The 12,841-nt window shown below is 46.0% G+C and overlaps 4 protein-coding genes across 4 annotated transcripts; 3 read left to right on the forward strand and 1 right to left on the reverse strand.

Moving 5' to 3' along the window:
* Positions 1–741: 741 nt before the first annotated feature.
* On the reverse strand, positions 742–5,248 carry C8R40DRAFT_1172013 (uncharacterized protein; the record flags this gene model as incomplete). Its single annotated transcript, XM_046231806.1, has 11 exons — positions 742–1,314; positions 1,368–1,720; positions 1,775–2,246; positions 2,300–2,655; positions 2,711–2,990; positions 3,044–3,377; positions 3,441–3,622; positions 4,105–4,230; positions 4,285–4,518; positions 4,574–4,674; positions 4,726–5,248. The coding sequence occupies 11 exons, from the start codon at positions 5,246–5,248 to the stop codon at positions 742–744; spliced, it is 3,534 nt and encodes a 1,177-aa protein (XP_046085177.1).
* A 352-nt stretch (positions 5,249–5,600) lies between these two features.
* C8R40DRAFT_350475 (uncharacterized protein) lies at positions 5,601–7,281 on the forward strand. Its single transcript, XM_046234798.1, has 5 exons — positions 5,601–5,831; positions 5,891–6,156; positions 6,216–6,578; positions 6,634–6,768; positions 6,823–7,281. The coding sequence occupies exons 1-5, from the start codon at positions 5,762–5,764 to the stop codon at positions 7,126–7,128; spliced, it is 1,140 nt and encodes a 379-aa protein (XP_046085178.1). The 5' UTR covers positions 5,601–5,761; the 3' UTR covers positions 7,129–7,281.
* C8R40DRAFT_350590 (uncharacterized protein) lies at positions 7,240–11,973 on the forward strand. The gene is made up of 22 exons (XM_046234799.1): positions 7,240–8,168; positions 8,224–8,238; positions 8,318–8,330; positions 8,385–8,478; positions 8,530–8,625; positions 8,678–8,800; positions 8,860–8,870; positions 8,919–8,980; positions 9,036–9,148; positions 9,203–9,216; positions 9,272–9,298; positions 9,350–9,448; positions 9,498–9,519; positions 9,577–9,616; positions 9,673–9,780; positions 9,832–9,980; positions 10,035–10,294; positions 10,344–10,379; positions 10,438–10,794; positions 10,845–11,540; positions 11,599–11,650; positions 11,705–11,973. The coding sequence occupies exons 1-22, from the start codon at positions 7,434–7,436 to the stop codon at positions 11,781–11,783; spliced, it is 3,201 nt and encodes a 1,066-aa protein (XP_046085179.1). The 5' UTR covers positions 7,240–7,433; the 3' UTR covers positions 11,784–11,973.
* On the forward strand, positions 11,952–12,734 carry C8R40DRAFT_1161369 (ESCRT-II complex vps25 subunit; the record flags this gene model as incomplete). Its single annotated transcript, XM_046230113.1, has 5 exons — positions 11,952–11,982; positions 12,031–12,073; positions 12,122–12,282; positions 12,331–12,476; positions 12,534–12,734. 5 exons carry the CDS (start codon positions 11,952–11,954, stop codon positions 12,732–12,734), a joined length of 582 nt encoding a protein of 193 aa, XP_046085180.1.
* Positions 12,735–12,841: the final 107 nt, after the last annotated feature.

A 12,841-nucleotide genomic window follows, 5' to 3' on the forward strand; every position in this document is an offset into this window, starting at 1 on the left:
CAAATCGCTCTCGTCTACCCCTACGCGATAACTTTGCTCGTAGGCGTTCTTCATCAGCATCGAGCCATCCACCTGGAGCACAATGTTATCGGCGTTCTGGAAAGCTGTCGGAAATGGAGGAGACATGTCGTGGCCCGGCCTAAGAAGATCACAGACGTCAGCAGGATACGACATGAGAATCGACCCCCAACGCGTCGAAGAGAAAAGCTTGCGTTCTGGAGGCGTCAAGCAGTTGCAAAGCGCGACCGCGACACGTCCAGGTTTGAACTTGCGTTGGCACGCTTTGCTCGGGCTTGAGCATCTCCAAAGACGAGGTTTCCTGAACAGACAGGTGGCACCCACCTTCAGAGGAGTTGAGAGTTGTGAGGAAGCCAATGAACACAGATGCGACTTTGTTTAAACAAAGTCAGAAATATTCAGCATGTGACTGGCACATGCACCACATGTAAATAATTCCGGACTGAGCCAACCGGCATTCCTCTTATTCTTAAGTGCGTACATGCACATAAGAACAACGCTCCTGTCCGTGGCCTGCTGAAATATGGTTTCAGGCGGATGTCCGCACGACTTTCCTAAGGTACTCATGTATGGCAGTTCAATCAGCATACCTCAGCAGCTAGCTGGACAACTTTGTCTGGAAAGAGTTGTATCAACTTGAATTGTCCCTCCGTTTGCTATAGAATGCCGTGTGTACTGTAGGTCTTAACTGAAGAAATTTACACGCCCGTGACCTATGCGATTTTATGCAGCTCTACGATTTTCTCCTCCCCTGTCTCCCCTTCGGGCACACATTCGACTATTATGTCCAGATTGTCCACAGGAGGTACACGTTGGCTGTCGGCGACTCGTTGCAGCCAGCTGTTCATGCAGAAATTGCTGTAGAATAGGGTTTCCTGGCACATGCGGAGGAATCGACTGCTGGCCATCTTGAAGCGGAGAAACTGCTGAAAAAGTCGGGGGATAGGGTGAGGGTTCTCTAGAAAGCATAGGACTCTGAGCCGGAGCTGGCATTCGAACGCCGTTGCGTGTAGAGCTTCGGCAAGTGGCCTCGATTTGCGATTGAAGCTCTCGGGCAGCTCCCTCCTGGATAGCGTCGTCTCGGTTCAGAGGAGGAAGAATAGGCCGAAAAGCCTGAACATAGACACCGCAGCGCATTTGATTTGTGTTGAGTAGACGGTCGTCAGGATTGTAGTGGTGTGTGCGAGGCAGACGCTTTTGCGTCATCTCACGTTCTTCACGGACAAGACGAAATGCGGAAAGATCACAACCGTTAGCTTGGCAGCGGTGCTGTGTATTGACTGGGCATAATATGTTCTATGAATGTATTTAGGTATTTACATCTGAATCAAGAGGAAGAGAAGCCTGACCTCAGCTTTGATCAAAGTCCACTGCCCGGGCTGAAGGCGATGGAGCTTATAGGTGTCATCAACAGGGCCTAACACCCACAGCTTCAGAAGAACGGCTGCTTCTGTGCCAGGTAATGCCTGCAGTATTTCATACACTTCTCCGACGCAAAAACGTTGATTCGGTTGCAGATCGTGAGGTTTGACTACAACAAATTGACCCACAGAATAGCGTTCGAGTGAGACAGAGATGGCCTGTTCATAAAGATGGAACTGTCTATTTTCGGCGCCGTGGATAGCATTTGGGAGCTTTTCCATGGCTAGTACCTGCGAAGAAGGCTGATCCAATTTAGTGGACTTAGTGTATACACAGTGTCCTAAGTACATAATTATTCAGGAGGAGCTGAATCAGAAATACAGGTGGGACATACCTGGGCAAGGTTTTTCTTGCTCCGTTACATCAAGTCCATATGCACGAACTACAGGACTTTGTGATTTCCCTAGACTGGTTCGTGCAAGCTTGAGGGGAAGAGGGCCTGCACAAACCCAATGCATGGGGTCATCGCTGCATGATAAGTGATTTGACGAAGATGAAGTGTTTGTGGAGATTTCGGGGGGGTTGAAGAAGACTCCTCCGTGGAGAAGATGTTGAATTCGACTGCATTGAGCAAAGCCCCGACCTATGTCCCGAGATGGAGCCTGGTGGTTGCTGTGAACACTGTGGTCACGGATAATGGCATTGAATGACTTGAAGCCTTTGGTTGCATAGAGGATTGCAGGCCCAAAACGACGAATATGCATGGGTAAGTGTTTGATGATGTGAAATTTTGGTTTGTTGAACCACCGCGGCGTCCAATTGGCAGCACAATCAAGGAAGCGGTCAATAGCAAGCTCAAGAGTTGCCTGCAAATCGAATTTAGACCTATAACATCATAAGCAGAGAAGTGAAAACCAACCAGATATTCATCTAAATGATTGATTACTGGCTGCCAGACAAGTGGAATGAGCGCACTGAGCAAAAGCCAGGCTTCGAAACATTCTTTTGGAACAAGGTCATAAAGGACAAAAGGAGCAACTTGGGCAATAGCACAAAAGTCTCGGCCAGTGAGAGATCGTGCATACTTGACCAGTGTCTCACCCGCCAGCGGAGCAAGACCCATTGACGAGACATCAACTGAAGCCAGTCGATTAGTTAAAATTTCCTTCTGAGGGTCACTGAGGCGAGCAATGGCATCTCGCCAATAGTATTTAACAAACCCAAGAAGAATGACATGCAGGATCTCCACTGGTGTATCTCGATGAGGGTCCAGTCCTTGAGAAAGATTCATTTGCACAAAAATTCATATCATTAAGCAAGCAACACACACCTTTTATTCTCCATACAGGGCTAAAGACATTTGGTTCGGATGGAATGTTCTCTGCCACAAAATTGTCCACAAGTCTTTGTTTCTGAGAAGCGGAGGTATTCCCAGGTATCTTTGCCACAAATGAAACTATCTGCTGATTGAATCTCTCCAGAAATGTGTCTTTAACGCCTGTCTGAGTAACAATTTTTTTGGACTGAGTCTTGCCATTATATTTCTGGGAAGCAATAAATATACTGCGGAGTGTTTGGGTTGTATTCTCTGGAGATCGTGTCTCATTCATCTGAAATGTCTTATCAGCGAGGCACAGAAAGTAATGCTGCCATGGAAATTTACCCCGACAAACCGTTTTGCTCTGGCAATAAGCTCCTGCATAGTTTCTTTGCGACGACCACGTTTCTTAGTACCCTCGTCACCTGTATCGGAGAGATCTGACTGAACTGAGATGTTATCGGAAATAGGCCCAGGAGCTGGAACAGCTGTCTCGTCTTCTGCATCCCGTCCCTTCACAAAGCAACAACGACAGAAGAACTTGCCAGCAAGGCCAACGTGGCAAGCAAACTCACTTTGCATGGGGTTGTCACCCAGCATTGCCAAAACCACCAGTATTATTAGCACCATAGCCTGATGCTGAATATCCCACACCCATATACCTTCCAGCTGACCTTGTCTACAGGGTGGTTTGGGTCAGTAAGTGGTGCAATAACCATTGGCTGCATTTATTAAGACATACTCAAGCTGTTTCATGATTCCATCCAGCATCTCCAATGGAGGCGCTAGGTTGGAGGTGCAAAGAAAATGAACGTTGCTTTCCTGATGAGCATATTCTCGAGGAAGACCAGCGGCGGTAAAGAGAAAGGAGTTATATTTGTTCCATTTCTTCGAGACATTCCCAGATGTGTCATCGCAATACAGCTACATTGCAAAGTTCAAAACCTCATGAGCTTGAGCTAAGACTCTCCAGCGGTTTGCAAACCCATGCTCCGCAGAAGTAAGTGTCCAAGGCTGAATGCCTTGGTTGTCATTCGAGTTGGTGGTATATACTCCTGTGAGTAGCCATAAGCTAATTGAAGAACAAGGTTTGAGCGAAATGTTACAGAACCTAATATGTTGCGAGGATCAGGTATTCCATCCAAGTCATAAGATTCAACCAGATATGGGAATGAGCTGAGAAGACGAGAAACGGGAAATTGGATGGTCTGATGTTGGTGTACAACAAAGCCGCGTCCACTGAATGTTGATCAAATTTCGACGCTCCAAGCTAAACCAAAAAATTGTTGCTCTGGACCTCCCGGAAGGCCTTGACTGCGTGTAAGCCAATGAAATAGAATTACATATGTACCGTCATCCAATTTCGCGAGTTCGTGTATGAAAAAGTCCTGGCCACCAACACGTACCATAGGCGAGGAAAGGTCAGGATCCAGGGTTCTCCAAGCATCTGCTTGCCAGGCATGCTCGACATGCTGTCCACTGTCTTCAGGATAGTGGCGGATGTGTGGTCGAATTTTGGGGTTGCCCATTTCCTATTAGCAAGGATGTTTGAGCAGTTGAAGTCCTGTTGGTAACTGTACTCTCACCTGACGAATAAGTCCAGCAAGCTGATTGATATAATACACATGCCCAAGTGGTCCTTTCTGACGCTCAGTCTTGATCCCACAAAGAGTTTGTAGATATTCGCCTACACTCTTTGCAGTGTCAGTTGAAGGTGCATTATCGACTCTGAATGAGGCAATCCCCCAGAGAATGATGTCCATTTGTGCATCTGAAAATAAGGAACGAGGCAGATGGCGGAGCACATCCAGGATACATGTCTACGTTATCTTAGTATATTGACACACAACTTGAACAAAACTGGTGTTCACGAACTTCTTTATCAGACCAGGGGAACCATGCAGGGTTATCAGTTCGCTGACGACGACGAGGTCGTGGAGCCCCAAAGTTGAGTAAGGTTCCGAGTTCATCAGGGACTAAACAACAATGAATTGTGTAAGGTATTAGAAGGAAATCATCACACATACCACCAACATCTACTTCGTCTCGCTCTTGAATCTCTGGCTCTGAGTCATCTGATTCACTATCTTCCAGGAGCCAGGCATGTAATTCTTCAGCGAGACGTGCCACACCACGCTGCTCATCCGAAGCTTGTAATTCAGTATCTTCGCCCAAGTTAAAATGAGTGGAATAATCAATAGATTGGCGGGATAAATCTGGACCATGATTGTCCACTTCGATAGTATCGAAATCGAAAAATTCCCCAGCTGGGACCTCTTCAAAAGAGCTTCGGTATGGGGCCTCGGACAACTCTACAAGAAGCTCTCGTAATGGAGGAGAAACTCGGCTTGACGTTTCAGGATTGGGGCTGAATGGATTGGGAGGGGTATAATCCGAATTCTCTTGCCGATATCTGACTGCTTGTTGGTGATTCTGATGGTCTTCATGGCGGTGTACCGCTGTGGAATCTCTCCAAAGCTGATCTTCACAAACCAGGCATGTCCATTTTTTGTGGTTGATCCCACTGCCTACTTGCCAAACTAATTCCATGTTAAGAGAGCTCGTGGAAGGAGATAAGATCTACTATACAGACACTCTGGATTCTTGAACGGCTTTGGAAGAACCATTCTATATAGGGGCTTGTAGTAATTCACAGAGGGTCCTTTCGAATTTTAGTAGTATAGACAGAGGAGAGTTGTGAATTAAGAGGGACAAAAGATAGATACACGTCTTGATCTAAAAGCTATCCACTTAAAATCATGAAATCAAATTGGATGAAACTTCCAAAATAATTGGATATGATAAGATATGCTATGTGGAAGGAAATGTTTGATTAGAGAGCAAATCCGGGAATTTAGTTCGGCATGGTTAAACCGCCTTTGGAAGCAATCTATGTTTAAGCCGTTACAGTGTAGTTCAGTGTTAGTGTGTCACGCGTCAGATTGCTTCCGGCAGGCACTGTCACGTGCACCGCGTTCCTCGACGCGTCCGAGTCGAACTGCGACTTGTAGCCTTGGGTCAAGACTCTCAGCAATCCGTCATCTGCTTTCATCTTGTAGAAACATGCCCCACGGCCACTGCCAGGTATGCTTGGGATATTTTGCCCTATCAGATTTCCAGGTTTTGCCTTGCGGTAAGTCTCACATGAATCGAAACCCTGCCATGCTATCATTCACTAACGTCTTCAGCTAGGTCATGGTGGCTGCAAGTATTGCCTTGGCAAAATATTCGACACAGTAACGAATATGGGGAACTGCTGGATGTGTCGACAAGAATTTCATCGAAGTGGGGCCCATCGAGTCCATCTTGAACTAGTAGACTCAAAGGTGGCGAATTTCCAGAATACCATCGAGGGTCTGGAGAGAATGGATGCGAGCGTGCCATCCATAAGTGTAACTAGAGCAAGCACTAGAATAAAGAGGACGGTTGATGATATCAACTGCGACAACGAGATAGCCGTGAGTAGTAACAATCGTTTATAGGCACGTACACTCAGTTTGATATATTTACATTATAGGTATCACTCCGACAAGCGATTGCGGACTTCGACGACCGCATAGTTCCTGTTTTTATTCGAGTGGAGGCACAAGCCAAGGAAGTGGAGCAGCTGCAGAAACAACTGACCTGTGCCCAACGCAAAGCGAAAACATTTGATGATGTGTGTGAAAGCTCTGAAAAGAAGGATGCCCTTATCATTGCTCTTCGTTCTGAACTTGATCGGTCAAGCAAGGAGGGTCGACAGGCCGTTTCAGTGAAAGAAAGTTTGACTGCAGATTACTTGGCATCGAAGAGACAAAATGAGCTCGACACAGAGGAGAAGAATAGATTAGAACATGATAATCGGGATTTACGCAGACTATTGGAATGTCATGCAAAATCTGTGAGCATTCCACCTTGAACAAGTCATCCTCGGCTTTCACTTACCAATTGCATAGGCTCAGTCCCGGAAAGACAAAATTCAAGCATTAAAACATGAGATCACAAAGCTCAAACAGCGAAACGAGACTCTTGAAGAAACACAGTCTTCTGTGTTAGAGGAAACCCTTTCAACACTTCCATTTAACGATTACGTTGACAAAGTGAGGAATGATTTTTCTTTGCATTCATTCTGACATATGTCATAGACCTTCCTTTCATCTTCTTCTTCCTCTGCACAACCTACCTCTCCCTCTGAACACTTCCGGAACAAGTCTTACCGATCCTCTAGGCTTTCCCAGGTCCCAAACGAACTGTCCGAGCCGGAGGTTGATATCAACTTTGATTCCGGCATGCCAGGCCCAGGATTTTCCTCAGATTGGAAGATGTCGAGCACCACAAAGTCGACTAAAAGAAAGGCAGCATCGTTGAACTTTCCAATTCCGCTGGATAAACGTGGGCGCCCTACAGTCTCAGTACAAACGGGTCCTGTACGATTGAGGCGGGTTCCTTGAAGCTATGCACATTATGGATTTTTCTGACTGAACATTGAATTCAACTTTATCGATTGTCCTGCACCACAGAATGTTGTATATAATAATACTGGAGTGTAATTAGTATCTGGAGGTATGTGGTAGTCGTGTACTTATACACTTTGTCATCTATGTGGTACTACGGTTCGCCTATCCTGCGGAGCCCAGGCGGGGGCTTTATTATTTTTCCGGGGGCCGATTCCGTGACCGCTTGGCTTTATACTACTTTCCGACGGCTCGAATCCTTTACCCCCACTAGAACGTAAGAGCTGGTCATCAGCTAGTTAATGTCGACGTGGACGCATTCTGCCTCTTCGAAATGGGCTGAGGAAGTTGCAATGGCCTCCATGCAGAAAAGCAGTCAAAACGCTGATGAACCCAGCACAACTTCTATGTCCTTTGATCTCCCTATTCCTGTCGTCCAGAAACAGCCTTCTGATTCTTCTCTACGAAGAAATTTTACCTTCGTCTCTCGACTAAACTGTGCTTTGTACTCAAAGACTACCAACATCTTTCGAAGAGTTCAGAAGACTTTGGCGGCTCCCTCGTCCAGTACAGTTGTTCGAGAGAGTTTGGAAGGCATTCAGCATGCATTAGATAATAACCGTTATGCACTGGAAGAAGATCAAGCTGTAAAGGTGGAAGAAGTTAACGAAGATGAAGTTGTAGAAGAAGTTGTGGTGGATAGGGCATGGAATGAAGCTTCGACGAAGACTTCCTTGAAGTCAAAAGCTCTCTCGGAATCCGATGGCGGTGAAGTCTGCTCTGAATCTCCGGCCAGTATTCCAGGGATTCAGGATCCTATGAAACGACCCGCATTGTTGATCGTATTTTGGACACTCTATTCGCACTGGCAGCAGTTCTTCAATCCAAGGTTTAAAGATATCAACAAAGAGATACACTACCAAAAGGAAAACTGGGCACATTCCAAACGTCTTTCACTCTGGGCATCAGTGTTCTTCATCGGTAATTGGATTTTAGGAGCTGCTTTGATTCCAACGCCGGCAGTGTTGCTGGACAAGGTACGTCGCTCAGCTCCAACAGTTTCTATCATCATCACTAATCTGAATTCTATAGATATACTATTACGGAGTGCGTTATCTCAGCATTTATTAACGATTAGACGCAAGATGCCAATTTTATTCTTCCACCTTCGTACTTTACCTTATAGTTTGCGCCTTGCAGTGAGCGAACGTTCTCCCCCGTTTGCATACATGTCATCTAAATACAATTTTCAGCTGCCGTCCCCCTCGTACTGCTTTGTGCTTTCAACCTTCCGAGAGATCACACGAGATTTTATCAGTGTTTCCTTTTCATCTCAACCTGGTCGTGGTATGGCTATAAAGCTTGCCCCTTTTAAACTTGCTTATGTCTGCTCCATAGGTCATACTACCAAGTCCTTTTTGGTTTCCTTTGTGGCTATTCAGGAAGGAATGATCTATTCACGTGTGGTTCCAAAGACTTCTCCTCAACATTCTAGTAAGCTTCTGTGCTCCCAGTCCTTCGAAACTTTTAAAGTTTTGCATTACAGCTACACAACTGCCTTACAAACTGTTGCGCTATTCGGATTGGATCTTAAGAGATTTCCTGCTCTCCTTGGCGCCATCATATTTATAGTGCTATCTGGATTCCTCATCATTCCAGAGAAAGTCAAGTATGTATCTCTTATCAATCGTGACCTTGTTGGCCAGTCTGAAGACCGCCCTCGAATAGCTGGATGCGAAGTACGTCTACTCGCTCCCATTGTATACCCTACGCTCATGATTTGGCAGACGCCGTCAATTTTGGCTTCTTTCAAATATTTCTCATGTACATGCATTACCAGCGAGAGATGGTCAGTGTCCAGATACCCTGCCAGCTTTCTGAAGATTCATCGTACGCGTCCATAGTCTGCCCGCCATCTCTTCGCACTGCGGATCGAGCTCAAAGAACAGTTTGAGAGAACACAAAAGGCACAGATCAACGAAAGAAAGGCTGCGGATTCAAAGTATAGGTTAACCTCGTACGACTCGCTCCTTTTACATGCTCTCCGTCTCTGACATCATATTCACATCAGCTATGTCTTCCATGATAAGTTTCTGCAATCCATTGCACTTCATACCCTCGGCTAATTTAGTGGCAGCACAGGTCCGAGTTCCTTTAAACACTGCATGTATGTGCGTTTACTGTCGTGGATGGCAACTGTTGATTGACATTTTTGCAGTACTTGCTGTACAAAATATGTCTGCTTCGGGAACTATCGTCAAGAGTTTAGAATTGGAGTTTACAGCATTGGAGGGAAGTCTGAGCATGATGTCCAAAGGTCAATGCCCTACTCTAGCTGGCCCCCTACCATATTGACATCAATCTAGTACTTAACGATGTGCTTGATTTGTGAGCCCCGATAACTGTCTCGTTTCTGTGAGTGTAGCATCTAAATGCACCTTCAAGCAACCGGATGGATAGTGGAAAATTCGAATCTTTGTCGAGGGTGCGTGTCGATTTAGCTCGTTTTCATTGACATCGGCCTTATGATTAGCTCTTCAGCCGTATGCTTTCCATCATGTCATGCGCTCCATGCTTCTTCCTCTCCGTCTAGCTACCGATGCCCGGAAACTTGAGCTCGTCACGGATCTCGATATGAATATTGACGAGGTACTGTTATACTCAGTGTATATATCCCTTCTTTCACTCAGTCGTATGCAGGTCGCCCGGCGTGCTGCGTACGAAGCTTTGGGTGAGGATCGTGAAACCATAGACAAACACATGAAGGAGCAGCCTAGTGGGGAAAGTCATTTTGGCATCGTTGTCGGAGATGAGACCCGGTTACGACAAATAGTCACCAATCTTGCTAGGTGGATCCAGTCAAATTCATGCTCTCATATCCTGCTTATATACTCATTTTGCAGCAATGCGTGTAAATTTACCCCCGCGGGAGGAAAAGTCATCATCCGTACGCGGTTGATTCTTCCCTCCTCACAAAGTCTGCCGCACAACGAAGAGAACGAGCAAAATTCAATCCAAGACGAGTCTCTTACAACGCAGAATGTCGAGAAACATGATGAAGAGAACAACCCCGAAAATATATCCAGAATAGTAGTTCGAATCGAGGTAAGTGACACCGGATCAGGTATTAAGCCTCAGGATATGGCTCAATCGAAGTTGTTTTGTAAGTCGAAACCAAGTTGGCTTTTGTAGGATATTGACAGTCACCTTAGCTGCCTTCAATCAAACTGAACAAGGCCGTCAACAAGGTGACTATTTGTTCCCCTCATCAGGTTCTCGTTAATCAATTCGGGTCCATCTCTTCAGGTGGCAAGGGAACGGGGCTAGGGCTGGCTCTTGTCCGCCTGATCGTCAAATTAAGCGGAGGCCGCTTGGGTGTGCGCTCACGAGTCGAAGAAGGATCAACATTTTGGGTAGAATTACCCTTGGGCATCGGTGTGAAGGCAATGCTGAGTGCAGACGAAAACAATGTTTTCTCCTCCCCCGCCCGTAACCTTTCATCCAATACCCTTCGCCAGTTGATCAAGTCAAAAAGCCGTAGCAACTCCACGCAGTCAAAAACCAGCATTATCGAGGCTGTTGATGCAGCTGCGCAGCGTGCGACGCAGGCCTCGCCAATGACCTTACGGTCTAATAATGCTTTACATAGATTAATGGATCAAGGTAAGAGTTCCGCATTTGCCTAGAACGATATAACTATAGCTCTATTTCAGGCGGTAGTGTCGAACTTAATCTTGCAAATCATGAGTCTCATACAGCTGTGCCGACTCGAATGATTGGTGATCGTTCTACAGGGACCGAGATACCTATGGAAGTTTTGACACGGGAGGAATCGCGTCGATCTGATGCGTCTACACATCGAATACAACCTGAAATGGATAATGAATCTAATTCCCTTTCTAGTTCAAAGTCTTCCCGACGCGCTTCAGCAAGGCCCACTTACGTTCCTCTTCCAAGTCCAAGAACACTTGCATTCGATTCGACCACTTCCACGACTTCATCTCTACCAACCATCTCTCCAACACACCTTCCACCTTCTCCTTTGGCGAATAGAGCATTCCCACCACCATCCCCGTCCAACCCGCTCTTTAGTCATCCATTGCACGTTCTGGTTGTTGACGACGATGCACTGACACGGACGCTGATGAGGCGGATGCTAGAACGGATGGGATGCGAGGTCACCACAGCGGAAAATGGTGACCTTGCTTTGAGAATCTTACTTTCCCCAGATTCGGATGGCGAAAGTAGCAGTCAGTCATGTTCGAATTCCGAACAACCTGTGGCGTCAGATACGGTGTCTAAATTTCACATAATTTTCTTGGATAACCAAATGCCGGTGCTTTCCGGGGTGAAGGCAATCGCGAAATTGAGGGACCTTGGGAGGCGGGACTTTGTGGTCGGTGTCACAGGTATGTTATCATCAATGAGTTTAAGATTGAAGGGTTTACGAACCGGGTCGAACTACAGGAAATGCGCTGGTTTCAGATCAGCGAGAATACCTAGACGCCGGGGTTGACCAGTGAGTTGTCATATAGTTTCCACTGGGGAGTAAAATCCTGACTTACGTTCGCAGTGTCCTTACAAAACCTGTACTGGAGCGAAGTCTTCGGAATATGCTGCAGCTTGCAGACGATAGACGAAAACTCCCCTGAGAACAACGAATCTATATATTCTTATCATTTACCACATTTGCATCTACGCATTACTGTAGCACTAGTCATTTGTCATAACGTATTTAACAACATTATGTATACGTTCTAATAATTACTTGAGAGAATACTAATTATTTCATCTCTTGAACAACATAGACGTATGACTGGATGGCTCTTTCGACCCATACCACCACCACAGGTGAAGATACATGCCATATTTGACGTCGAATCGCTCATCTCCTCACAGGATTCTTGCTTCCTTCTATTCATTCTGCCCCGCCTTTCTTCACGTCAGTCTTGTGAGCTTGAAATTTGTGCAGGTGCTGAAATAAGAACAGGCAACAACCTCACCCTACCAGTCTCTCGATTGCTACCGAACAATGGATACAAATCATCCTCAAATATTCAAGACATAGAAGGTTATTTACGATTAGGGTAGAGGACTCGGAAACAACAGGACACGATTGGGACGAAGTGTTGAGGAACGAACGTATAAATCGTGCGTATCTACTGTTTTCTAGTGTGCCCTGGCTAAAGGTGAATTCAGGAAAGGTTCTTCCTTCGTACTTATCCTACATCCTTGCGCAGATGGTGTCCCAGAAACTTGCAGCGTATGAGCCTCCGAAGCAAGATAGGTCGGTTCTGATATACTGGCGCTTGCCTGAGGAATGGGCAGAAGTCCTACACGAATGGGTGCGTCCATCACACTGGGATCATTATTTCACCTTCAGCCTGATTACCATTCCACAGGTATCATCAACCGGACACCTGAATACAATAATGACTTTCTACGAGATCACGGACCCTCCGATTGAATCACCGTTATCTGGACTACCTATTCCCCTTCTGCGACAAGCTATCACTATACTATCTAAGACTAATCGGGCGCAAATGATAGCTATTGCCGATGGTGAAGGTGTAAGATTTTTCCCATCCACAGGCAAAGCATAGCAACATCGTTCAGAATATTGTATCAATAAAATTACATTTGCAGGAAATGAATATATTGGTTCCGAATGCTGAACGTAAGGTGCAGGGGACGGTCGGACCGTTTTCAA

This window comes from Lentinula edodes (assembly GCF_021015755.1).
Source record: "Lentinula edodes strain Le(Bin) 0899 ss11 chromosome Unknown C8R40scaffold_23, whole genome shotgun sequence".
NCBI lineage: Eukaryota > Fungi > Basidiomycota > Agaricomycetes > Agaricales > Omphalotaceae > Lentinula > Lentinula edodes.